This window comes from Grampus griseus, assembly GCF_964374135.1.
Source record: "Grampus griseus genome assembly, chromosome: 2".
In the NCBI taxonomy this organism is placed as follows: Eukaryota; Metazoa; Chordata; class Mammalia; order Artiodactyla; family Delphinidae; genus Grampus; species Grampus griseus.
Genome location: NC_139018.1, coordinates 109,662,396 through 109,687,828, shown reverse-complemented (window position 1 = coordinate 109,687,828; position 25,433 = coordinate 109,662,396). Strand labels below are relative to the sequence as shown.

At 52.6% G+C, this 25,433-nt stretch overlaps 1 protein-coding gene across 2 annotated transcripts in view; it reads right to left on the bottom strand.

Moving 5' to 3' along the window:
* The window catches only part of SMAD6 (SMAD family member 6), a 75,314-nt gene that overhangs the window by 47,411 nt on the left and 2,470 nt on the right, over nt 1–25,433 (bottom strand). The window contains exons 2-3 of one of the 2 annotated variants that reach the window (XM_082649152.1): nt 18,403–18,459; nt 14,448–14,525 (exon numbers count right to left, since the gene is read on the bottom strand). In XM_082649152.1, the coding sequence (XP_082505278.1) occupies nt 14,448–14,525; nt 18,403–18,459 (135 nt within the window). The remainder of the gene's footprint in view (nt 1–14,447; nt 14,526–18,402; nt 18,460–25,433) is intronic. The other variant, XM_082649153.1, reaches the window with a different exon arrangement.

The window sequence follows — 25,433 nt, the reverse complement described above, 5'->3', positions numbered from 1 at the left end:
CTAGAGAGAGAGAAAACACATGGGTGGTTGCCAGCAGCTGGGTAATGGGGTAAGGGCTGACCACAAAGGGGCACCAAGGAACTTTTGGGGGGTGATGGAAATGTTCTGTATCTTGATTATGTAATAATGTTACATAACTGTCAAAATTCACAGGACAGTCCGCTTTCAAACAGTTTTACTGTATGCAGACGGTATCTTAAAAAACCAAACCAAACAAACTGCATGTAGTCTCACGAGGGTTCGTCTTGTTTCTCCAACCAGTCAGATAAATGTGAGGGTAATTCTGGCTCAGAGAGGTAAATTAACTTGTCCAAGGACACAAGCTCTGCAGTCAGGTGGATGTGTGTTCAGACCTCAGCTCTGCCATTTATTAGCTTGTTGCCCCTGGGCAAATTGCTTCTCCCATCTGAGCCTCAGTTTTCTCATCTGAAAAATGAGGGCAAGTAATAATAGAACCTACCTTATTGGGACTGAATGAGCTTAAGGAATAAAAACACACGTTCTGCAGTACTCAAATTTTAGCCATTATTATTACTTCTCCTACTGTTATTGTTATTATTATTGTCAAAGAGCAAGGACTGAGGTGCAGGGAATGACTTCAATCCACGTCCTCCTGCATGAGGTGTGCGATGCCAGGCACCAGGACCACCAGTTTCCCTAAGGGGCAGAGGCAGGCCCAGGCCCTGCCCAGAAGGCATTCACAGTCTGGCTGGGGACAGCAGACAGACTCAGTGCAAAATCAACCCACAGCAAGAGAGTGGTGTACAGATGAAAACTACTGAAAGTTCAGAAAAGAGAGAAGCCACTCTGGACTACGTAATCCCTGAAGGCTTCCTGGAAAAGGAAGGATTTTACTGACAAGGACAAACCAGATATAATTAAATCAAAGGAGAGGCACCAGCGCCATCGGGAAAGGGAAGAACCAGAAAATCCCCCTACCCCTAACTTCTCCCCCACCCATCCCTGGCAAAAGGCATTTCCTCCCAAGGACCAGCCCTGGGCCAAGGGGAGGTACAGGCATGACAGCAGAAAGTCCGGGTATCATGCCGGGCACCCACATGTGTCCCCACATCTGGGCCAAAGGGTCCGATGAAGGGCTGCTCTGGGATGTGGGGCTTTCACTTTCTCCCCACTTCTTTCCAGGGACCTGAATTTGGGTTTGTCTGGGGAGTGTTTGCTTTAGCCCAAGTGTTTTTCCCGCAGCCCAGGTCCGCTCCCTCCCTGCCCCTCCTTGCCCGCGCGCGTCTGGAGCTCCGGGCCACGGGCGCCTTTGATGCGCCCCCTCTCCAGACTTCAATGTCGCTGTGTGCACGGCCCCTTTAATAAGTTATTTCCGTGGAAAACCCTGGTAACTCGGTCATGAATCAAGCCTATAAACACCTCCAACCCATCAAAGCACCCAAGTAAGGGAGGGGGCGGGTAGGGGAGGAAAATCTCTTACAGTAACTCACACACTGCTCCCTCAGAAAGGCCCAGCTGCCCGGCTGTCAGGGGCCCTGCAGTGGCCAAGCCAGCCCACTGTAAAAGCGACATGTCCCCCAACCCTCCAGCCCAGGGATCCAAAGCCCCCGAGGACACTGCCCGTCTGTGTGTCCCCGGACGAGGCGAAAGTCCCGACCCAGCGCCCACAAGATTTACAGCCCGGAGAGGCAGACCCGACCGGCTGCTCCCGGGGTACAGGAATGTAATGTTTTGGCTACTGGTGAAAGGCCCAGTTTATTGGAAACACACTTCTTTTCCAATGTTTGGTTTCCTTTCACTCTTTTCTCCTTTTTGTTTTCCCAGAGTGCAGTGCCCAGGGTCTTCAGAAAGGATATGGACCTAGAATCCTGCCTGGGGGGAAGCGGGGAGGTGGGGAATGGGACATGAGGTCAGATGTCTGAGCGGTGGGCTGAGCACCACCTCCATGTGGGCAGAGGCCTGGGCACGGAGTGGGGAGACCCCAGGTCTGGACCGGGCTCTGCCACCTGGGAGCTGTGGGGCCCAGGACCGGCACTGTCCCTCTCTGGTCTCATCTGTAAAATGGGTGGGATGAACCAAAACCCCCTTAAAAGTGTTTCTGACTGTCATGGTCTTGGACAACAGTCTGGTAAAGCATGGAATAAAGCTGACCACATGTTTGCTGGAGAGCCCGGCAATGCCACTTCCAGGTACATTACCCAAGAGAAGCATCTCCTTTTGTCCACAGAAAGGCTTGTCCAAGAATATTTATTAGTAACATCACCAGTAGGAGCCAGAAACTGGGAACTGCCCAAGTGCCCATCAGGAGTAAAATGGATACATTAGCCTAGGAGAACCATGGCTGTGCCCATACAGTATTACCCGGCTATGAATGCGTGATCACAGATGTTCACGATAGTACGGGTGAGCCTCACAACATCTGCTATGTTGAAGAATAGCCCACAGGATTGGTGGTGGCCAAAGGTGGGGGTGGGGAAGAGTGGATGAAGGGGGTCAAAAGGTCCAGACTTCCAGTATTAAGATAGGCAAGTCCTGGAGATGTAATGTACAGCCTGGTGACTGTAGTTACCATTACAGTATTACATATTTGCAAGTTCCTAAGAGTAATCTTCGAAGTTCTCATCACGAGAAAAAAAACATTTGTCACTATGTGAGGTGATGGATGGTAACTAAATGTATATGGTAATCATTTCACAATATGTACACACACATGTATCAAATCATTACCTTGTACACCTAAAACTAATACTATGCTATATGCCAATTATATCTCAATAAAAAAAGAAAACAGAAAAAGGAAGAGCCCTCAGTGTATGCTTCTGTTTATACCAACTCTAGAAAGAGGAAAACTAGTCAACAGTGTTCCAAGTCAAGATAGTGCCATGCAAACCTATTCTCTAAAGCACCTAGCAATCAAAAGTATTTCTGGGATGTACAGCCATGGCCCACCATAGAGAAAAGTGTGGGCTTCCTTGAAGTGGTATTCAAGGCCTTCCCCTTGGGCCTCACTTCTTACTGCCCTGCCAGGATTGCTCCCCTTCCCAGAGCAAGCATCATCACATGGCCTTGCCTTTGCCCAGCATGTCCCTGGCCCTGGGGTGCCCTTCCCCCTCCTGGTGACATACCCCCTGCCTCCTGACCCAGCCCCTCTCCCAGCATGCCCTGCAGCCACCCTGGAAAGCGGCTGTCTCCCAGCCCCACACTATGCACTTCGGAAACAGCATTTTCCCTGCCTCTCTAGGAAGCGGTTTTTTCCCCAATCTTCCCAGTTAGATTCTAAGTTTCTTGGGAAGGACCTTCCTTCGGTATCCGCTTCACACAATCCTATTCCTCATGCTAATACGTGGTTACCAATTCACTTAATTACCACTTACAGAAAATTAAATGTTCCTCAGCTACCGTGCTACCTATGGTACCTATGGGATCTCCATGGCATCCATGAGGTGCTGCCCAGCCCACTTGTCAGAAGTGGAGTGAGGCAAGGCTGCAAAAGGGAGGCTGAGTGAATTTTTTTTTAATTTATTTATTTATTTTTGACTGTGTTGGGTCTTGGTTGCTGTGTGCAGGCTTTCTCTAGCTGCGGTGAGCGGGGGCTACTCTTCGTTGCGGTGTGCGGGCTTCTCATTGTGGTGGCTTCTCTTGTTGCGGAGCACAGACTCTAGGCGTGCGGTCTTCAGTAGCTGTGGCATGCGGGCTCAGTAGCTGTGGCACACGGGTCAGTAGTTGCGGCTTGCGGGCTCTAGGCACGCAGGCTCAGTAGTTGTGGCGCACGGGCTTAGTTGCTCCGCGGCACATGGGATCTTCCCGGACCAGGGCTCGAACCTGTGTTCCCTGCATTGGCAGGTGGATTCTTAATCACTGAGCCACCAGGAAGCCTGAGGCTAAGAGATTGAAATCACAGGTCTGTCCGGCTCCAAGGCCCGGGCTTTTCACCCTTGCCCTCTTGAGTTCACGAGCATCCCCTGTCATTCATATTCCTCACTCCACATCCTACTCCAAGGTCTAGAAGCAGACCTGGGCAGGGCTAAGTGGCTTATTTTATTTTTTTAGCAAAGCTGTTCAGACCCAAGGGAGGCATCTGGGCAAGGAGAGGGACTCAGGGCTCAGGTGGGGCTGTCCCCCGCTTTCCTGAGCAATCACAGAGAGCCCACTTTCCTGCACAAGATGAAAACGGCAATCTTCTCATGGAGGCACTGGTCAGACGCTTGCCTTTAGCTGAGTGTCTCTGAGCATCACTTTAACCACCTCCCAGACTCAGTTTTCTTCCCTGAAAACTGGAGGTCACAACTCCCACTTCACCAGGCTGTGCTGAGTAGGCACCTGGTGACTTTCAGAGGGAGGGTCAGACGTGACCTCACTGGTGCTCTCCCACCACTAACCCCCAGAACACGAGTGGTAGCTGATGGGACTAGAGCCGGGCAGCCAACTGCTTTAAGATGCCACACGCCCATCCCAGAAGTGACCAAGCTAAGGCTCCTGTCTTGAGGGGAAGATGGCCCAGATGCTCTAGATCCCTTCTAGGTCCATTTGGATCTGCGGTTCTGGCTGGCTGCACATTAGAATCACCTGGGGAATTTTTAAAACCCTGATGCCCAGTCTCTGCCCAACCATTTCTAGAGTGGGGCCTGAGCTTTGTAAAAACTCCTCAGGGGACTCTAATGTGCAAAGAGGGTTGAGAACCAATGAGTGAGACCAACTGACCCATTTTACAGATAAAGAAGCCGAGTGGAAGCAGGTTGAGACCACCAAGAGATGTGGGATTGAGCCAGGACTGGGACCCGGGTCTCCTGGGCCGCTGGGCCAGCTGTGTCACTAACTTTCAACTCAGAGGAAGCCCCCAGGGCTCTGTTGGGCTTTGCCCTGAGAGAGAAGAGGGCAGGGAGCTAAGACACAGCTGGGCAGCCAGGTTGGAGGAGACGGGGTCTGTCTCCCCAAGCACCTGGACCCTCTCCTGCCCTCCTCGGCTCCTCTCCCAGGTCAAACAGCAGCAGAGGGCCCAGAAACAAGGCTCCCCCCAAACCAAATAGGGTCTCCTTGGGCTCGAGACAGACAACGTGAGCTGAGGGTCCGGGGATGTGGAGAAGCCAGAGCCGCTCTGTGAAATCTGTTCCATTTTGTTTTAAACTCTTTGGGGGGTGGCGGGCCTTCTGTGAATCACAAAACAATCCCAGCATCTACCGCATGCCAGGCCCTGAGCTGGGTGCTAGGTGGGGATGACCCAGGCCCTGCCCTCACAGCCAAGCCCGCCAAACCCCATTCCCAACGTCTGCCCTCTGAGAGCAGCCTTGTCTTGGAAACACCGTCGCCTCTTTTGCTGTAACCCTGCGGGTAGCTCTGGGAGTGACCCTGCACATCCCTCGGCTCAGCAGGGCAGAAGTTGACCAGAGCAGATGTGCAGTTTCCGGAAGACCACACAGCTGCTGAGCGGAAGGCTGGGACCTAACACGGGGCTGGGGAGCGTGTCCCCTCAGTGCCGGACGTAAGGCGGTGGACAGGAGGGCTGGGGAATGTGGGTAGCATGTGGTGGGGGCGGGGGACACAGTCTGGGACTTGCTGGGCACACACACCCTGACGTGAACAGCCTGCTGGGTGCCCCATTTCACCCCAAGAGGCTGGAGCTGGAGCCAGAGAAGCTGCACTCTGCCCCCATCCCTCTCCCAACACACCCCACTCACCACGTCTGCCCCAGCAAAGCCTCCTCCCCCAACTTCGCTGCTTCCCCGGGCTGTTCAGGAGCCATGCAGCTCCCGGCTCTGCCCCTTCCCTTCCCGACTTCAGGCTGTGTGACTGTGTGACGGGAGCCCACCTCTCCACCTTCTCCCCCCACCTGGCACAGAAGGCCTGGCAGCCCAGCTCCTCCCTGCTCTGTCCAGAGCTGGCGCTACCCTGGACGACTCAGATGAAAACGGCTTCCAGGCTCCTATCTCTGAGTTTCCCCCTCTCCTTTTAAAGATCAATTAAAGCCTCGGTGATGATTCACCTTGCAGTCTGGGACAGTGCCTTTGATGTCTGCTCCAGACATGAGACCTCTGTTTTTCCAGAGACTTCTACCACGGGGTGAGGGTAGCGTCCCTCCCTCGGGCCAGGGCGGACCCTGCTTTGCAGAGGTGCCAGCCCCCCAGGCCTTACCCTCTCAGGCTGGGGGTGCCAGGCCCTGACTGGGGGAGGGGGGGTGGAGGGAGGAGGGGAGGGCATAGGGGAAGGGCCCGTGAACACCAGGAATTCTTTCCACAAAGGCAACTGGAAAAGCGATGCATCTCCGCTTCCCTTGGCAGCCAAGGGCCACGGAGGGAGAATGTTTAATATAAAAACATCTGACAAAGTACCTTCGGGATATATTTTCTGCATCAAAGAAGGAGCTCTTGGCAACAGGTGCTCTACCCTGACAAGGAAACTTTCGAGTGCAGCTCCCAATTGTTACAGACACCCAGGGAAAGCGTGCCAGTGGGGACAGGAGGAGGGCGAGCCATGGGGCCTGGCAGACAGATGGTTGTGATTAGGCTGGATGCAACCAAGTGCATTTTCTGGAATTTCAGGTCTCCTCAGAAAACCTGCTGGTTCCCCCAGTGAGGCAGGCCACCCGAGGCAGAGTGAGGGGTCGGGGCCATCTGCCTCCAGCTCAGAGGCACACGGCCCTGGATGGGCACAGGGTTCCCCCTCAGCCCAGCAGCCCATCCACCCACCATCTCACTGATTTACTCATGTATTCATCCAGCAACCATCCGACGAGCAGGGTCTCTCTAGGACCCGGTGACAGTTGTTCATGCCGAATCTCGGGGACCCAGGAACACAAAAGCCCCCACAAAAGAAGAGCAAGAATCATTGGAGTACTGTATCTTCCAGCGGGCAGAGAGGGTACCTCGCCAGACCCTGGGGAACCCAACAGGGGCCAGACTGCCTGGGTCTGATCCCAGTTTCACCGCTTTCTAGCTGGGAGACATTAGGAAGTTACTTAAACTCTCTGAGCCACAGTTACTTCTCCTTTAATTTGGCTAATAAAAGTAGCGACTTCATAGAGTTGTTGGGAGGATTCATAAATCTGATTATTAAATGTGTTATGATCTGTCTTTATTTTTATGTGTTCTCTCTCTTTTCTAGATCTCTTTGTCCCAGGCAAAAATCCATTCATTCATTTATTTATCCCACGATGACCTCCGGCTATTGGCTAGGCCCTGTGCTGGATGCTAGGCAAGGTCCAGAGCCCCTTCAGTACCAAGTATATCCCAGAGGTCCTCTGGGCCCAGTACCCACTACCTCTCGGTTCAAGTCCATTCCTCCAGATTTAGGACAACATCTCTGGATTCATCTTACCCTATTCTCCATCTCTCACGTATTAACCTTCTAGCCACAAATAAACTCACAACACACAGTGCTATTTGCATACCTCTCTGCTTCTGTACAAGCTATTCATTCCTTCTATCCAACAGGCCATCTATATCCTGTTGTCCTCCTGGTGAACTCCTCGTCACCCTACAAAACCCAACTCAGAATCACTTTCTCCTTGAAGCTTTCTCTGAACACCTCATTCCCACCCCAACAGAGTCCCCTGCTCTTGTTTCTGTGCTGGTGCTAAGGCTTGCCCACATCTCCACAGCACTCAGCAAAATCATTCACCATTCTTTGCTTGTTGTCTACCTCTCCTCCTAGACTATCAGCTCCTAAAGGGGAAGGTCCTGGCTTTCTTCACTTTGTAGCAGCTGCACTGGCATGCAGTAGGCTCTTAATACATGTTCAGTACACTGACTTGTCACCCCAAAGCCTACGGTCAGAAAACACACCAGCCCTGGGATCCTTTGTCAGGGACCCTGGAGGATGTAAAAGCTGTGTGATCTCTGGTGAATCAGTCGCCTTCTCTGGGCCTTGGATTGTCATGGGTTAAGTGTACCGTCACTCTAGTCCCCAAGTTTTCATACTCTGGGACCAGGGCTGCCGGAGTAGGGGGCACTACACCAACCCCCCTCCCTCTGCATGGCCTCGTCCCAGGCTGTAGTTTGGCTCTGAGACAATGATGAGAAGCTAAGATGCTGCAGGTCAAAAGCCCCAGCTCTCTGTACAACCCCTCAAGGCCTAGGAGCTGGTACCCTCCGCCTGGAACACATAAGCATCAAGGGGCCCCTGAGATCGGTGGCCCAATGGCCCCAATGTACAGCTGAGCAAACTGAGACTAGGGAGTGAGGAGCTTACCTGAGGTCACACTATAGGGTAAAGGGCAAGGCCAAGCCTGGAACCCACATAGGTGCACTGCTCACCACCCTACGTGCTTCTTGGCAAACCAAGTTGGCCAGGCCTCCTCCACAAATGCCTGGTCCTCTGTCATTGCTGCCTTTGACCCACTCACCACCTCTCCTCCAGCTCCAAAAAACCAGCCCAGGAAGAACAGGCCCCCCTGTGAGATACCTGGGAGGTTTTAGGGAGGGAAGAAGGTTTTTTTTTTTTCTTTTGTTGACCAAAGCTAAAACAAAAACAAAAACACATGGCAGAGATATGATGCAAGGAACCAGAGCAGAGGTGAGTGTGTCCTCTCCCCACCCCCGCCCCAAGAGGAGGCAAGGAGTCTGGGGCTATTTCGGAATTGGAAATGGTAAGCTGGTCCCAAGAGCCCAGCGTTAGTCCTGCAACCCATCCACAAATTTCCAAGCTGGAGCCTGACCCAGTGGGTAGGCAGAGCAGGAGTGGGTCACACCCAAGACCACCTCTTAAACCATGGGGACCTACCTAGGTTCAAGGTGAGTAGTGTCAGGGCACCATCTGCCCCAAACTCCAGGTAAAACGTCCTTCCTGCTCTCCAAAGCCAAATGGAACCCTCTTTTCAGCTAAAACTCAATCCCCCTGCCCTCCCACTCTCTCTTCTAAACCACTCACTCAACACGCGGCACCCCTAGACCCACAGGCTGTGAGCACTGTCACATGTTGGGACTGAGCACAGTCACGTGACAGCAATGTTATCCGGGACCTGCCTGTCACCCAGGTGCAATCAGTTGGTAAAAATTCACCAAGCTGGACACTTACCTGTGTACTCTGTATATTATAGCAGGAAGTTTTTTATTACCCAGGCCTTGGCCTCCTCATGCCTCATCTCCCACTAATGTCAGGTACCTTGCTTCCCAACCCCTCTACCCTCCTTTGGTTTCTCAATATCAGGCTGTTTTCACACTTTCAGGCCTCTGCACTTGCTTTCCTTCTACGTGGACCGCATCTCCCACCCCCCAAACCTGCCTCTTTGGTAGATTCCTATTCATTCTATAATACCCAATTGGATATCACCTCCTCCAGGGAGTCTTCCTGGGTCACCTCCCCACCATACCAAGAGTCAGTCACTAAGCCCTTCTTTCTCTTTACTGCCTCTTATTCCACTTCTCATTATTACTATTTGTGTCTTCACCTGTCTGTGAGTACCTTGAGGGCAGAGATGATGTAATTTTTATCTCTGCGCTTCCAGCCCAAGCACAGTGCCTGGCACACCATAATGGCCACACCTACCACATGTGTGCCAAGCCGTGGCTGATTCACTTGGCATCATTTCACTCTCACCATAAGGTGACACATTGTTATTTTCATCCTCATTTTACAGGTGAGAAAACCAAGGGTGGGAGTGGTTAAGCAGCTGCCCCAAAGCCCCACAACTAGGAAATGGCAGGGTCGGGACTTGAACCCAGGGCCCAAAGGTGCGCAGCCCATGCTCTTCAGCCCACCTTGCTAGAGAGGCTCAGCACACACTGAGGGAGCTGAATTGAGGACCTCGGAGAATGAGGAGCTCTAGGGTCGTTCTGGACCAGGGCCTCTGAGGCGAGCAAGCTTGGGTCCTAGAATTGGGAAGCAGCAGGAAATGATACTGCGCTAACTCACTCCTCTCCTGGCTTCTGTGAGCACTGACACACATCAGACAGCACTGACCACAAAGGGGAACCTCCTCAGGGACCACTGAGAGGAAAGGTGGCGGGTGGGTGGGCAGCATGGACCCATCTAGGTTATGGCCTGGCTCCACCTCCTATGCTTGCTGTGCGGCCCTCAGATGCTCTCCTAACCTCTCTGAGCCTCTGTTCCCAAACTCTGCCAATCTACAGAATGCACGAATCCTGGAGAATGATCTGTGCCCTTGAGGAGCTTAGAGTTTGGCTGGTGGAGGAAAGATACCCACATCCAGCTGAGCCCCCAACTCTCCACACTGTCCTGAGTAGCTCCTTTTCTTCCCGGGCCTTCTCTTCAAAGTGAGGGGCTCGCCCTCACTGACACTCTAAAGAAACCAGCCTGCTCCAAGGACTGAGATACTGGTACACACAACCAAAGTCAAACAAAGGGACTGTCTGGTCCCCATGACAGGCAGCTTACACCACGTCTTGCATACAGTGGGTGCTTAATAAAGCACTTGAATGGTTATCCAATAGGCACTAGAATAGGATACTAGAGGGGAGTTACTGGTTCCTTCAGAAGTCTGCCCAGTGCTCTACGCTCCAGCCCCACAGCACTGGAGTCAGGCAGGCCTGGCTTCTAAATGCAGCCCATCACCTTGGGCCCTGGTCAACTCCCAGAGCTCACTCAGCACCCAGCACTGAGCCTGGCCTAGCTCCTCCTACCTCATCCAGGGCAAAAAGCTCCTTGTGTCACGCTCATTCTGTTCTAGCCTGGAGCCAAGAGAACCCAGCCCTCAGAGAGGTCGTTCCCACAGGGCCCTTGATCCTGCAATTTCTTTGAATTATCGCATATCCTGCCTTTAATTTGCCAAGAAGAGTTGCCCACCAGCCACTCACACCTTAGTATGAATTTAACCAGCTAATCTTGCTTTCCTCCGCAAACTAAATCGAAATAAAGGGAATGGGCGGGGGGGTGGAGATGTTGCAGAGAGGAAGAGGATGCCCCTTAGACAGTCAAGGGGCAGCAGTTAGGCAAGGAAACCAGAGTGTCGAGGACCTGAAGTGAAGGCACCCCAAAAGGGGACTTCTAGGCTTTCAATTTTTCCAAATCCCACTGAAGACACCAGGTGTAAGGGTCTTTACTTAGTGGAAGCTCCATGTTCTGGCCCCTACTGGGTGGTCTTGGTGAAGTCACTTGCCACCCTGAGCTTCAGTTTTCTTGTCTGTTTAGTGGGGATCACGCATCGACATTTGGAGCCGACGCAGAGATCAGATGAGAGGGTGTCAAGCATTCATCAGAAGGCTGAAACAAGACAGTCTCCTGTCCTGCTGCCCCCCACCCTGCCCACCGATGCATCCTCAACTGCCCTGGCTGTGACTAAGCCTCAAAATCCCCCCATTTCCCCTAAAGTGGCCTCAGCAACAGGACGGGAAAGTGAAGCAGAGACCTTGGCGCTGGATAAAAATAGCCAGCCTCAGGTCGGGTGCTGGGATTGTCATTGTGCAAGACAAACAAGGGCAGCCTCCGTCCCGGAGCTGCAGACACCCTGCTCCAGCAACACCCATCCCAAGACGCTGAGAGAGGCCAGGCTCTCAGGGACAGCGCTGCCCACCCCCCACCCCCCAGGATGCAGGGAGACAGAGGGGGCTGCGGGTGGTCTCCGGGTGGTGGGCAAGCTTCACCCGGTGGGGACACGGAGAAGCACAGGGCCCTGTGCCTCTAGCCAGGTCCCAGCTCTGTCCCTAGTACTTCAATCAGGACAGGCTGTCCCTGGCCTCCTTTTGATCACTCTCCCTTGCCAGGTGTGGCTCAGGGAGAAGGATGGGGATCCTTGCTGTGGAAGGCTGCGCAGTCACACGGCTCAGTCTCCCACCCCAAGCCTGCCACTTACAGTTTGGGAATCTGGGCAGCTGGCCTGGCCATGAGCCTCGGTTTCCTCACCTCTGAAACAGGGGGAATCAAATGTGTCTCACTGGGTTGTGATAAGGAGTCAGCGAGATGAAGAATGACCAGCAGTCAGCAAAGTGCTAAGTAGTGAATGTCAACGTTAAATAAATAAACGTCAGCATCAGCATCCTTACCATCTGTCCTTGAGCATCAAACGCCTGGTCTGTCCCAACGCATTCTACCTGCCTGTGCTCCTCAGCTTTCTGACCTCACCTCCTGCCCTGCCTCCCATCTTTGCAGGATGAGTCTTGCTTCACCATCCACTGAGACCCCTCTGGGCCTTCTTCTCACCCTGCAGGGCCTCCCTCCCTGAGCCTGTCCTCCAAGGTGACAGCCACCCACAGCCCCAGCTCTACACGCATCCAGGAGGCAGAGGCAGGGCCAACCCATCGGTCCTGGGATCCCCACGGCACAAGTAAGCTAGAAAAGCTGAACGGTGAGCCCGCAGAGTGGGAGGAGACCCACGCCATCCCTGGGAGGGGCCTGGATGACTACAATGGGGAACGCCTACCGAGACCACCTGCAACCCAGACCAATCAACCCCCAAAAGGAAATCCCAAACTTCCTCCCCAGTTCCTTCAGTCCCTTAGAATCCCAAGGCAATGGAGGCCAGATTTTCTCATGAGAGCCACGCAATCCTCATCCACAGTAAAGAGCATCACAACAGGGCCTTCTCACCAGTCAGCACCAAAGGTCGCTCTGGGATAGCTGCATGGGAATCCCAAACACAGGCCCACTGGGCCCCGAAGGCAGCCCAACCTAATGGCCTCAGGGTCTCCAGAGACCTTCCAGCCTCCAGAGGGTGCTCTCTCCTGGGAACCGGAGGTAGGGAGGGGCCTCCTGCAGGTGCTCTGGGGTCTGCTCTCTCCAGCCTGTGTCACACACCAGGCCAGCTCTGGGATGACAGAGATCACATCTGAGGACACACCATGAACCCGTAAGGCACCTCCACACACGGCAGTTTCCGCCATTAACAATGAGGGGAAGAGATGATGAAAAACTACCCATCTGTCCATACAACCAACGCCAGCGCAATCCGTCTAAGTTAAATACACTCTGACGGTTGGCAGGGACATGGAATCTTGCATTCAGAAATACTTTTAAGCCTCTTGCTTCAAAATTGTATGTGGCTTCCAACCACGTAGGCACAGAGGAAGAAGAATGGATTAAAACGTCCACTTCTTGCGTTCATCTGGTTGGGTCTTTCAGGGAAAGACGTTTTAACAAGTAAGGCCAAAAGGCGGGGATGAAAACAAAGTGGGCCAATGAGAGGGGCCACCAGAGACCAGAAGGCAAGTGGGACCCAGAAGCCCTAGACCCCAGTACCAGCTGCGCCATAAGCTCTACTGTACCCCTGGGCAAGTCACTTCCTGCTCTGGTTTCTAGTTTCTCTATCTTCGAAACAGACCTACTCTTGTGATCTCCCACGGCTGTGATGGAACATGGAACGGATGGGGAAGGGCTCTGGACACGGGGACTGGACAGGCAGCCCTGAGCAGCCAACACTGTGACACCCGTAGAGGCGTGGGAAGAGTATGGCAGGAATGACAGAGCTTCATGCGAAATAAGTTCACTGGAGGTACATCTAGCCCTTGCAGAGAAGTGGGGGACAGAACAGTGGTCAGAAGCACAGTGACATAGTGGCAAATGGCTCTGCTCCTACGCGACCCTGGGCAAGTCACTTTACTGCTCTTCTGAGATGATGCTTCTCAAGGGGCCCGAGTATAGGATGTGGCCCAAAGTAAACACTCAGTAGATAGCTACAATGACTGTTGTTGCCATTATGACAGGGTGTGGGGTCCGGGGAGGACGGCTCAGATGCAGGCAAACACAGGCCTTCTCAAAGCAGCCAACACAGGCTGCTGGGGAAGCATCTCCCGCCCGAGCGGCTGTCACCCAACGCAGCACAGAGCCAGGCCACAAGCCCCAGCTGTCCTCACAGCGCACCCTACCCGCCATGCTCCCAAAAGACCCCACAGATCTCAGCACTTGAGCCCCTCCTGGCCCTCGAAGCCCCCGGGTCACCACCAACATGTCATTTCTCAAGGAAAGCTTGATTCAGGTGTTCCCCAGAACGTGAGGGTCCCTATTGCCAAGTCTTAAATGTGGGAAGTAGGGGAGGCTCCAAATCAGGGTTCTCTCTGCTTCCTAGCCCAGCACCCAGTGCTCAGGGAGAGACACGGAAACCACCACCAGCCTCTGGAAAACTCCTCGCTTGCTAGACTCTCCCCCATGATCGTTCTACCCACTCCATTTCCCCCTCTTCTGACCCTGCGCATCGGTCCTTCCCCAGAGCAGGGACAGAAGAAGAAACCCAAGAAGACAAACGTAAACAAACACGTCCATTTTGCTGCCTCTCAGCCAGCTTGGGGAGAGGATTCCTCGCAAAATCGGGATGGAGAACTGGGCTGGGTTTTTATCATGTCCACAAGAGAAAACTGGTCAGAGCATGGATTGCCAGGCACTTGAAAAGTTCTCATCCTTAGTCCTCATTCATACAGATTGTTCTTAACCCCAAGAACACCTGTGATGAAGACCCTGGCAGTCTTCTCCTCGAGGGGTGGGAGGCCCAGGGAAAAGAAAAGGAGGGGGGACATCAACAAGACCTCCGTCAGGCCCCTGCCACTTGTCCCCCTCCTATAAAGTTCAACACAATGGCAACATGCAGGGAAAAAAGAAATGCCAACCTGAGAATTCACCCGGAGCCGTGATGAGGGAGTTGGTGGCCTCCGTTTCAGTGTAAGACAATGTGGAATCAGATAGATCTACAGGAGGAAAGAGAAAGAGAACTTAAGTTGGCTGTGGGGTGTTCCTCTCTTCTTTCTCAAGGCAGCATGTCCCCCACAACTTTCTTCTGCCACTCCCCGCCCCAAGATCGCACGAGACCAGGCCAGCCAACCCTGGAACCCTTCTGGAAAATGCTGGCTGCTGCAGCCCTGGCACCTGAAAAAGTTTCAATTGCTCTGGCCACAGAAATAACCCAAGTTCAGGGGACCGAGCAAGTAGTAACTTGGAGCCTTCTTGGGTAAGGTTAAATTAAGCCCCTAAACAATTCATAGCTGCTGTACTTAATTACAACCATTAAAATTCTTGAAGTTGTTCCTTCTTGCTTCCTTCCTTCCTTCCTTCCTCCCTCTGGAGCTGGGGAAACTCTGTTTTAACAAGTTACCAGCCATCCTCACTCTGTCCCGCTTACACCCCTCTAATTAAGGGCTCAAGCATTTGCTCCCAGATTAACTTTTCTCTCTCTCCCCTCCCCCACCCTCACATCCAAACCCACTCCCAGAGCAACTTTCAATGTCTAGACTATTTTTTTCTTTTCTTTTTTTTTTCAAGGCGTTCATTGTTGTTTAAATAGTTTTAAGTACCTCACATGGCGTGCGCTATTTGTTTTCCCCTGTCTGCAGTGCACTTAGATGGGGAAGGGAAATTCTTTTGCACGTTTTCTCTTGAACGCTGAGCTATTAGCGGGACAAGCGGATGCCTTGGGGGGCAGGCCGACTTGGAAAGTTTTTCCTGGGCCTCTGCCTCTGCTACCAGTAACGGGGTGCTGTCCCCGTTAAGGGACAGGTCTGTCCAGGAGATGGAAGGCATGTTCTTTCTGTGAGGCTTGTAGTATCTTTCATCTTCTCACCCAGCACAACCCAGATGTGGCTCGGCTGGTCCCACCTGGCTCAGGAGAGCCACTCCAAGCTGGGGAAGCCTGGCACAAAAACCGTTAGCCTAGGCCCTAGCTAGCTAGAATTCCATTCGATCCTGTAGGAATTTTTTCCTTCTACCACGTGGCCTGGGGAGCGGGAAGATGAAACCTTAAACAATTTGGCCTTTTTCTTTTTCTTTCTTTCTCGTCTCCCACTTGCCAGATGCTGACTGGGTGTTCCGGGTTTTATTTTGTTTTTTTGGTTTTATGTGATCACAGTGGCTTAGAAGTGAAATGACTTTTTGTTTATGAAAAACTAACAATGCAAGGAAAAGAAAATAATACAAAAAATAACTCGGGCTGTTTATCGGGGCCTGAAAAAGTTATCTGCTGGTCAAATGTGTTTGGAGGAAAATAGGGACAGATGGAAAATCTCTTTAAAAGAAGATAATAACCTCCGTGCTTAAGTGGGAACCTCTTTGCTTTTCAGACCTAATCTTCCCCAAGTGTTCAGGCCCCAAGTCTTGCTGCCACTTATTGTCCGAAGTAGCAACACCCCAGGCTGAACCCTGTTTCTTAGTGAACCGCTGTGGAGCCAACACAGACAGCTTGATGAACGTTCCAGGAGTGGGGGTGATGGGTGTTTTCCATCCTTCGCAGCTATAAGTCCCTGCCACGCACTCTCCAAACGTTCACGTCTAGTGCTTCTAGTGAGGCCCTACGAGGCTGCTGTAGAAAAAGAACACTCCAACCTTGGTCACTGCTCGAGCCCCAAGGAAGAACCTCATCTGGAAGCCGGAGCCCCAGGTTCGAGTCCCGCTTCCACTCTTACTCAGCAAAATCAGGGGTCACCAGCTTTGCCTGCAAAGGGCCCCGTAGTGACTATTTTCAGCTGTGTGAGCTCTACAATCTCCATCGCAACTATCCACCTCTGCTGCTGTCCTGCGGAAGCGGCCACAGACAATACAGCCGGGTTCCAGCAGAACTTTGTTATGGACTCTGAAATTTGAATTTCATATAGTTTTCACATGTCACAAAAGACATGCTTCTGCTTTTGGTGGTTTTTTTTTTTTCTTAACCGTTTTAAAAAGTAAAAACCACTCTTAGCTCAAGAGCCACACAAAAACAAATGGTGGCCTGTCGTTTCTGGACCCTTGAACTGTATGACCACCAGCAAGTGTCACTTCCTCTTTCTCCGTCGCAGTTGTCCCATTTGTAAAATAACGGGGACACCTGCTGATTTCCAAATGGTCACTTTGCCCCGCTGGATGGAGTCCTGATTTCTGTGGCTTTATCACCGGCTGACCCACGATTCCTTGGGGCAATGATCCTTGACATTCAAGCTCAGGTGCTACACTTACTACGAATGTTTGAGGGTTTTCCTTTTCCTCTACGAGAATGAGGGATCTTCTAAGCGACTAGTGCAATTATGTTAACTTAAAAAATGCTGGGCTTCCCTGGTGGCGCAGTGGTTGAGAGTCCGCCTGCCGATGCAGGGGACACGGGTTCGTGCCCCGGTCCGGGAGGATCCCACATGCCGAGGAGCGGTTGGGCCCGTGAGCCATGGCCGCTGAGGCTGCGCGTCCGGAGCCTGTGCTCCGCAACGGGAGAGGCCACAGCAGTGAGAGGCCCGCGTACCGCAAAAAAGAAAAAAAAAAAGAAAAATGCTGAGACGGGCCTGGGAGGGAAGGATGGGGAACCGCTGAGCTGAACAGGGGCTGCTCTGGGTTTCCGCCTCAGCCCCACTACGCATCAGCTGGGCGGTTCTCCCTGACCTTCGGCCTGATTCCTTGTCTACAAAGTGACAGGGTCCCACCAGATGATCACTCCAGTTCCCCGGAGAACTAAATGAAGCTCCTCCATCCACGGTGTGACCGTACTTCAGGAAAAACAATGAGGAAGTTGCCATCGTTAAGCCACTGACTCATACACCGTCATGGGACAGCCTCTGTCCTCCTAGACTGAGAAGGACAAACTCCTGAAGGGACCCGGTGGGCACTCCTGTCTCCACAGGGGGGCCTGGAAGGAAAACTGGACTGGATGCCTCAGAGTTTATGACACTTAGAAGTGACCTCCCAGATGATGCTGACACACGCTACCGGGAAGAGGCCTTTACCAAAAACAAAACAAAACCCACTTTTTGTGGTCACTGGTGGAATGTGTCAGCATCAGTGCCATGCCATCTGACATTTAAAGCTCGAGGCCCACGGCAGCTACCCACGGTAGTCCCAACGGTCACAAAGTCACTCTCCCGGTACTATTCAGGCCATACTCACCCCACCACTGGGATTCTCCACTGGAGGAACCAGGAGGGCCAGGAAATGAGCCATTTCTACTTTTAAAACCACATGCATCTACCCCAGCGTACGGGCTGCTCATTTAGCCCCAAGGCTTTACAGAAAACACGTTCTACCTCTGAATGGGCCCTGCCCACAATGACACTACCACTGAGGGGTACCCTCCATGCCAGGGGCTTGGTGTACCAAGACACTTGCTTTCTAAACGTTCCAGCTGTTGTTTCTGCCCAGGTGAACTTTTTGGCTTAAAAGGGGGGGTGGGAAACATATAGCTCGTCTCAACAGTGACCGTGCTCAGCCTATCTGTCATAGTGCTAATTAATACACACCAAAGGAGAACCACGTAAGGCTGGGAGGGAAGGAGAGGAAAAGAGACAGAAACATCAACCCACCAGCATCAACAAGATGTTGAAGCTGAAACCCATTCGTCTCCCACAGGCCCATGGTTAAAGGTCACAGAGAGGTTAATGATGAGCGAGGAATTTCAAGACGTAAATAGCTCGCTGCAAAGGCACTGCAAAGGCTGGGTCGGCTCTGGCCCAACCGGGGTTGTGTTTGTAAAACTTCACCCACCCCATTTCAAAGGCAACCAGGCTGGTGATCCCTCCCTCCCCTCCTTCTCTGGCCCTTCAGCACTGAGGCAGGGCCCTGTGGGAGCCTGGGAAGGAGGCACCTCCCCAAAGGTCAGAAGGAGGACACACTTACCCAGTGGCTTGTACTCGTCGCGAGGAGACAGCCGAGAGTAGGGGGGTGGTGGTGATTCTGGAAGACAGGAGACAACATGTCACTGCTGGGATGGGAGAGTTCACACATGGGGGTTCTACCTGCTTTTGATTATTGGTTTCCTCAAATAATAAACCCAGCTCCCAGGAACCCAGCACCTCTGCTGCCCCAGTCCCCTGGAACAGCACTGGCCAACAGGGAAAGCCACAAACTTGGGGTACAGACCTGGGCTCAATCCCTGCTCTGTCACCTTTGGCTGTGTGACCTCAGGCAAGTTACCTCGCCTCTCTGAGCCTGTTTCCTCAGCTCTAAAATGGGGACAATAATCATAGAGACCTCCCAGGTTTGCCAGGAGGGCAAAAGGAAATAATGTATGTAAAATGCTCAATACAGCTCTTGGTACTGAAGAAAAATACCTCCACAAACAGTAACTATTGTTATTATAATGAGAGAAACAGGGGTACAGGGAAAGTCAAAGCTAAGGTGGCCTGTTAAAATACAGGATGCTTGGTTAAAGTTGAATTTTGGATATACATGGCATAAACTTTTAGCATAAGTATGTCCCTTGCAATATCTGGGACATACTTATACTAAAATATTATGTGCTGTTTACCTGAAATTCAAACTTAACAGGGAATTCTGTAATTTTCTTTGCTAAGTTTGGCAACTCTAGTCAGAACTGACTGACTGCAGAGGCCCACATAGACAGAGGAGCTCCCTTTCAAACAAATTACATTAGAGCAAATGACCTTCAGGGCAAGGAGGAGGACATGACTGGTTGGAACCCAGGAAGCCAAATCCAGCTCCCCCGATGGGAGACCTTAAACCAGTCACTGCCAGCTCTTGGCCTCAGTCTCCCCCTCTGTAAAGAGAAGGGGTGGTACACACAATCTCCGTGGCCTTCCAGATCAGACCCTCTGCGATTCTTTATTGTCTATGGTATTTTTCTTTGGGTTTCCTTTCATTTGCCTAAAATACTTGTCCTTAAAAACATATACTTTGTCTTCAGAAGAATTCCTTAGGCCTCTTGCTTTCTGGGAAGTAACAATTTGCTTAACTAAGTAACAATTTGCACGAATGAAATGACCCTTCATTTTCCTTAAAAGAAACTAAAGGCCATCAAATCACAAACTAAAACAAACTCTCAGTGGTAGTAAAGTGGTAATAACTATTATTAGGCAGGTATCAGGAATGACACAAGGGGTAATAAGTGTTTTGCACAATTATAATAAGGCACAATTAGTCGCAGGAGCAGGCAGCTTCACCTCTTCCCCACCCCGGCTTTTCCAGCTAGAAATGACTTCAACAAAGTGAAGGCGCTGCAGTCTAAAAACAGGGAATCTTTTGTGGACTGGAGTTAGGGAGAAGGAAAATGAATCATGGATTAGCCACTGGGAGCGAAGCAAACATTTGCTGAATGTGTACCCTGTGTCTCTCTCTGTGCTGGGACCTTTCAATTTCATTCATTGTATTTTATTCTTTTGGACCTTAGGTACAGAGTGGTTAATCATGCTCATTGGGTGCCTATTTTCATTTCCTCCTTTCTTAAAAATAAATAAGATGACCATTATCATTCCCATTTCACAGATGAGAAGACTGACTTGCCCACTGTTCCCCAGCCAATCATGGTGGAGCTGGGATTTGAGCCCAGGCCTGACTCTGCTCTACACCCCAATGAGACAGGCAGTCAAGAGGCACCCTATCTTCTACCCCTTCATCCCAGCTGGGTCTGGTACATCATATGCACAGAAAGCGTTCAGTAAACAGATGTGGACAAAGACAATGGTGACAAGGATAATGGTAAAGTTGGGGGCATCAGTGGACGAAAGTGTGGAGAAAGAGGACCTATGGGGCCAAAAGGGTGACCCAAAGGAGACCTCAAACAAGACTCAAAGAGGGGGGCTATTTGCCTTCAGTAGGAGCCCCCTTATCCACCAGTCTTGGAGGGGCTACAGACCAGACTCTCAGGACAAGAGGCAAAATACAGGTAGGGCTAGCACTCCACAGGGAAAGAGAATTGAAGCCAATGCTCCCACTGTACAGAGGAGAAGACTGAGGCCTGAAGAGTAGAAGTGACTCCTTGAGGGCCAGACAGGGAGCTGGTGTAGAGGCAGAACCAGAGGCCAGGTATCCTGACCCCCAGCCTCATGTCCTTTCCACTACCCCACTAACTAATCAGAAGGTCTGCAACTCCTGTGTCCAGGTTCCTCTTGCAAACATCTAATTGGCTGAGGCCCAGGCCATACATAGTAGGGAGCTCTGGACATCTGCCCCCAGATCTGCCCCCCAAAGTGAAACCTGGCAGCAATGGGCTGTGGAAGCTGGAGTCAAGCCACTGTAATCAACCCCAGCATCTCTGCCTGGGGCTGCTTACCTGGGACCTGTAAAGGGGGGGCGGGGGGGACGGGGGCGGGAAGCTCATGAAGATCCCCCTCACAGGAGCCGTCTGGGCCTTGAGTGACACCCACCACCCATGCCCACACCTGGGCTGGGGGCTCTAATGCATGAGTGAGACAGAAAGCCAATCTACAGACTTGGTACATCAGACACACCCGCCAGTGAGGAACTGCAAAGCTTTCAGGAGGGACTCTACCAGCACCCACACCCCCCTTCGTTCCAGCAAAACGATCTGCACAGAGATTGGAAGCACATCACTAACTTCCATCCTAGGCAAGTAAAAAGGAGACTGCACCCCAAGACACGGGGATTTAGAATGTCAGAGGTCCCCCCCAACTCAATTCCTTATTTTAACTGATGGGGCAAGTGGGGTGGAGGGAGGTAAAGGGCCCACCCAAGACCACACAGGGAGGCAGGAGATGTTATCCTTCTTCAGCTGAACAAAGGGGGAGGCCAGTTCAGGACCAACAGCAAGTTACTTTTTAAAAAAAAACAACAGAGTTATCATTCACATACCTTAAGATCTACTCTTTTAAAATATACAATTCAGTGGTTCTTAGTACATTCAGAGTTGTGAGACCAATACCACCAACTAATTACAGAACATTTTCATCACCCCAAAAGGAACCCTGCCCCATTCACAGTCGGTCCCTATTCCCCCAACTCCCAAACCTCAGGCAACCACAAATCTACTGACTCTCCTCGCGGGTTTGCCTATTCTGGACGTTTCACACAAATGGATTCCTACAACAGAAGGCCTTTTGTGTCTGGCTTCTTTCACTTAGCATACTGGTTTCCAGGCTCTTCCATGCTGTCACTTTTATCGTACTTCATTCTTGTTTATGGCTGAATGGTATTCCACTGGGTGACTATAGCACACATTTTGTTTATCCATCTGTCAGCTAATGGACACTCGGACTGTTTCCACCTTTTGGCTCTCAGGAATAACGCTGCTATGAACAACACTGAGGAAGCTTTAACTGGCACCTCGGCCTCACTCCAACACATCCACCCTCCCTCCACAGATCTGGGAGGATGGAGCCCCAGGACATGAACTCAGGTGGGACAAAAGGTCCGAAGAGAAAGTGTAGGCTGCCTCCAGGCCCTCTGTCCACACTCCCGTCTTAGAAGCTATCTCAGTACTTAGAAAAGTTGTGTTGATTTCTAAATAATAACTTACGTTCTCTAAACTTTAAGGGGAGAACCCTTAGAGCCCTGCAGGCCTCTCAGAAAGAAATGATCATAGGCAGGAGGGAAGGAGGGAGGGAGGGAGGGAGGGAGAAAGAGAGATCAGAAACTCCAGTCCCCCCAGACAGCCAGCCTCAGGCATCAACTTCAGGAATCTCCTCCAACTTCCTTCAGAAGTGAGAGCAGTCAGCCAGGGGCCGAGTGTACCAGAAGGCTAGCGCTCAGCCCAATGCAGCTCAGGCTCTGGTTAGCCCCCAGGGGGGTACTTAGCCTTTCGGGATCTAGACCCTAATTCTAAAGCCAGAAGAGTTCACAGCCTCTCCCACTGCCTGGTAACCTTTCAGTTGAAGACATTACCTTCCACCCCGATCTGTGCAGCCTAGCATCTTGCTTTTAGGAAAGGTCCACGCGCCTCCCTGGACCTCCCAGCTTTCACCCTCCCAAGGGGTGCCCTCCTGGGTGCCTTTCCCCTCCAGCCCCAGGACCTGAAGGCTCAACCCCAAGGCCCAGGGTGGGAAACACAGAAGAGAAGCTCCTGGTGCTTTAAGGCCGGCAGAGCCTAATTGCCCAGATTCCCCCGGCAGCCAGATAAACAGCGCGGCAGGCTGGCGCCGGCAAGAGGCACACTGCACATTATCACCCCTTCCTCACCTCCAAGGAGGAGCTCGGAGGAGCAGGGCGGGCAGGGCCCAGGGGCCGCCAGAGGGGCCGCCAGAGGGGCGGGGCGGGGGCTTGGAAGCCCAACTTGAAATTGATCTCATTTCAAAGGGATAATGCCAGGCCAAATAAAAGGAAAACTTTCTAGCCCATTCTAATTCCTATAGTCCTGGCCTGGGAACCCTGTGTTTTCCTAGGCGGCCTCCTCCAGTCGTTTAGAAGTTCTCTCTCGCTCCGTCTCTCTTTCCCTGGCGCAATTTGGATAATAGTAATTTACTGAATATAATTACAGAAAAAAAAAAAGTGGTGAAGCAAAGAGCAGGAGATTTATTCCAAAGTTAATGGATACTTTCAGGAGAAAGGATCTCTATAAACACAGGTTAGAACTGTGATTAAAGTATTTCTCCACATTTCCGTCCACATAGGCACCAAGCTCAGCGAACTGGCTTTTCCAGGGACAGAAAGATACACCAGAGGGAGGGAAAGCTAGGGCCTGACTCCCACGGGAGCGGGAAGCCCAGGGCAGAGCTGGGCACACAGGACCCCACTTTCTGAGACAAGCATGGGGGAGAGGGCAGGCCTGTGTCACCTGGAATCCTCCCAGCAGACCCTCAGAGATTCTGTTCACCACTCCCTCGCTTTACAGATGAGAAAAGAGGCCCAAAGAGGGGAATTGGCCCCAATGCCCCAAAGCAAGTTGAAAGATGGAGCAGGGTTTGCCCTGAGCAGCAGGGGGCCGCACTGCCCAGAAAGGGGCCGTCTCACTAGGGATCCCTGTGGGGGCCTGGGGGGCCGGTGGGTGTCCCTCAGTTGGCCCGCTGGGTGTTCCAGCGTACTCTCTATGGGTGTACCTGCCCCAGTGCCCCAGCCCTCTCCCCCAGAGCCCGGGAAGGAGCAGTCTCCTTATCAGGACGCGCACGGCTGAGCTCCAGCTATGCACCCGCCCAGCTCCGGGAGCCAGGCTGGCGGCCAGGAGGCGGCGGTGGGGTGGACAGCAAAGGGCTCCCCCAGTCCTCAGTCCAGGCGGCCCAAGCCATCAGGCATGGGATGGAGCAAGAGGGTCAGCGTGGTGCCTACCGGAAACTCTTCCCAGACCACCAGTGCTCCCAACGGCCCCCGGGGTGGCTTGAACGGGGTGTGGGGGGGCGGGGCTTCGGCAAACGAAGTAGCAGGAGAACAGGCACAGTCCCTGCAACAGCGCCTCCTTCTGGGAGGAGGAGAGGAGTCACGTGCCAATGCTTAGTCTGGAATTTGAGGTGGAGAACGTTTCTAGAGCCGCCTGCACTGACCCACAGAGAGACTAAGAGGAGAGGTTACTCCTCGAAGGTCAAGTTGTCGATACCGGCCGGGCAGAGCCTAGGACCAGGTCTATGGGTCAGAACCATTCCACTGCAGTTTGCCCATCAACTTAAAACTGCTCAAGGCCACCAAACTCAAACCAAGACCCAAGCTGACTTATCCAAGGAGTATGGGCAGGGTGGGTCCTGCCTGTCTCCAGTTTTCTTTACCCCACCCCTTCCCACCCTCACACCTGAGCCTGCCTGGTACCCTGACTCCCAGCAGGCCCTCTCCTCCTCCCCCTCGACACCCACCTCCCCTTACCCATCCATCCTCCAAGGCCCCGCTCCAGGTTAGAGCTGTGAGGCTCCTAGAGGTGCTCCTGTTACATGCACACCCCACAGTGCTCTGAGAGTTCAGACCCTCTGGCCTGGCCCTGCTCCCCCCATCTCTGTCCCAACTCTCCCCCCCACCCCCGCCACAACCCGAAGATTCTGTTTCCTGAGGGCATGGATCCTACTCATATTTCCACTCTCCCCACTACAGCACCCAGCATGCTGCCTGGCACAGAGTAAGTGCTCAACAAATATTCCCTAGCAGACTGATGTGGTGAGAGAGAAAATGCCCAGCGGGGCCTTCTAGAAGAGCAGAGGGGCCCCCACCAATTCTCTCCTCCTGAAAACGGGACCAGGGACAGGGCAACCACAAACAGGGCCCTCCTCCTCAGAGGCAGGGAGGAGCCAGGGTGGAAGAGGAGAGAAAGCCACTTCCAGGGAAAGCTGTCAGAAGAAGAACAAGGAACACAGAAAGCCCGCAGAGGGCCACGGGCCAGCGACTGCCCAAAGCCCCTGAGAATCAGGCCTGGAGTCGACCATGCGGGGCGCAGGGCAGCCAGATCAATGCTGCCTCTCCCCACCCCAGCCCCCATCAGTGCTCTCTCTTCAGGAACCACCAGTGAGGCACCGTCCTTCCCCTCCAGGCACCACCCCAGACACCAACAAGACACCTGGGACCAATCCATGCTTCTAGCCCCACCCTCCCCTTCCATGCTGGGAGTCAGGAGACCTGTGTGATCTGACCCTCTTAAATGCCCCCAGGCTGGGTGCTGCCTCTCTCCAGAGGAGCCAGGCCAGAGGAACTCAGAGCCTGCCCAGGCCCAACAGTCTATAACCCTCAGAGAGTCCCATCCCTGCAGAACCCCCAGTGCCACTTAAGATGCATACACCCAGAAGATGCTACAGGCTAAAAATGTGTGATCCCTGCAGTGCAAGGGAAGGGGGCGCTGGGGGGTGTGTGTGAGGATGCAAGCTTCCGGCCTGCCTGGAGTCTCCTTCTGTCCTCACCTTTGCTAAAGCACCCAGGGCCTGCTCAGGTAAGCAGGACTGGGTAGATGGTGTGTGCAGAAAAATCCCAAGAAGAGGACAAAGAAGGGGGGCAGTTCTCAAAAGTACTAAAATATCCAGCTTCCTTCCCTACCTAGACACCTCCAGGAC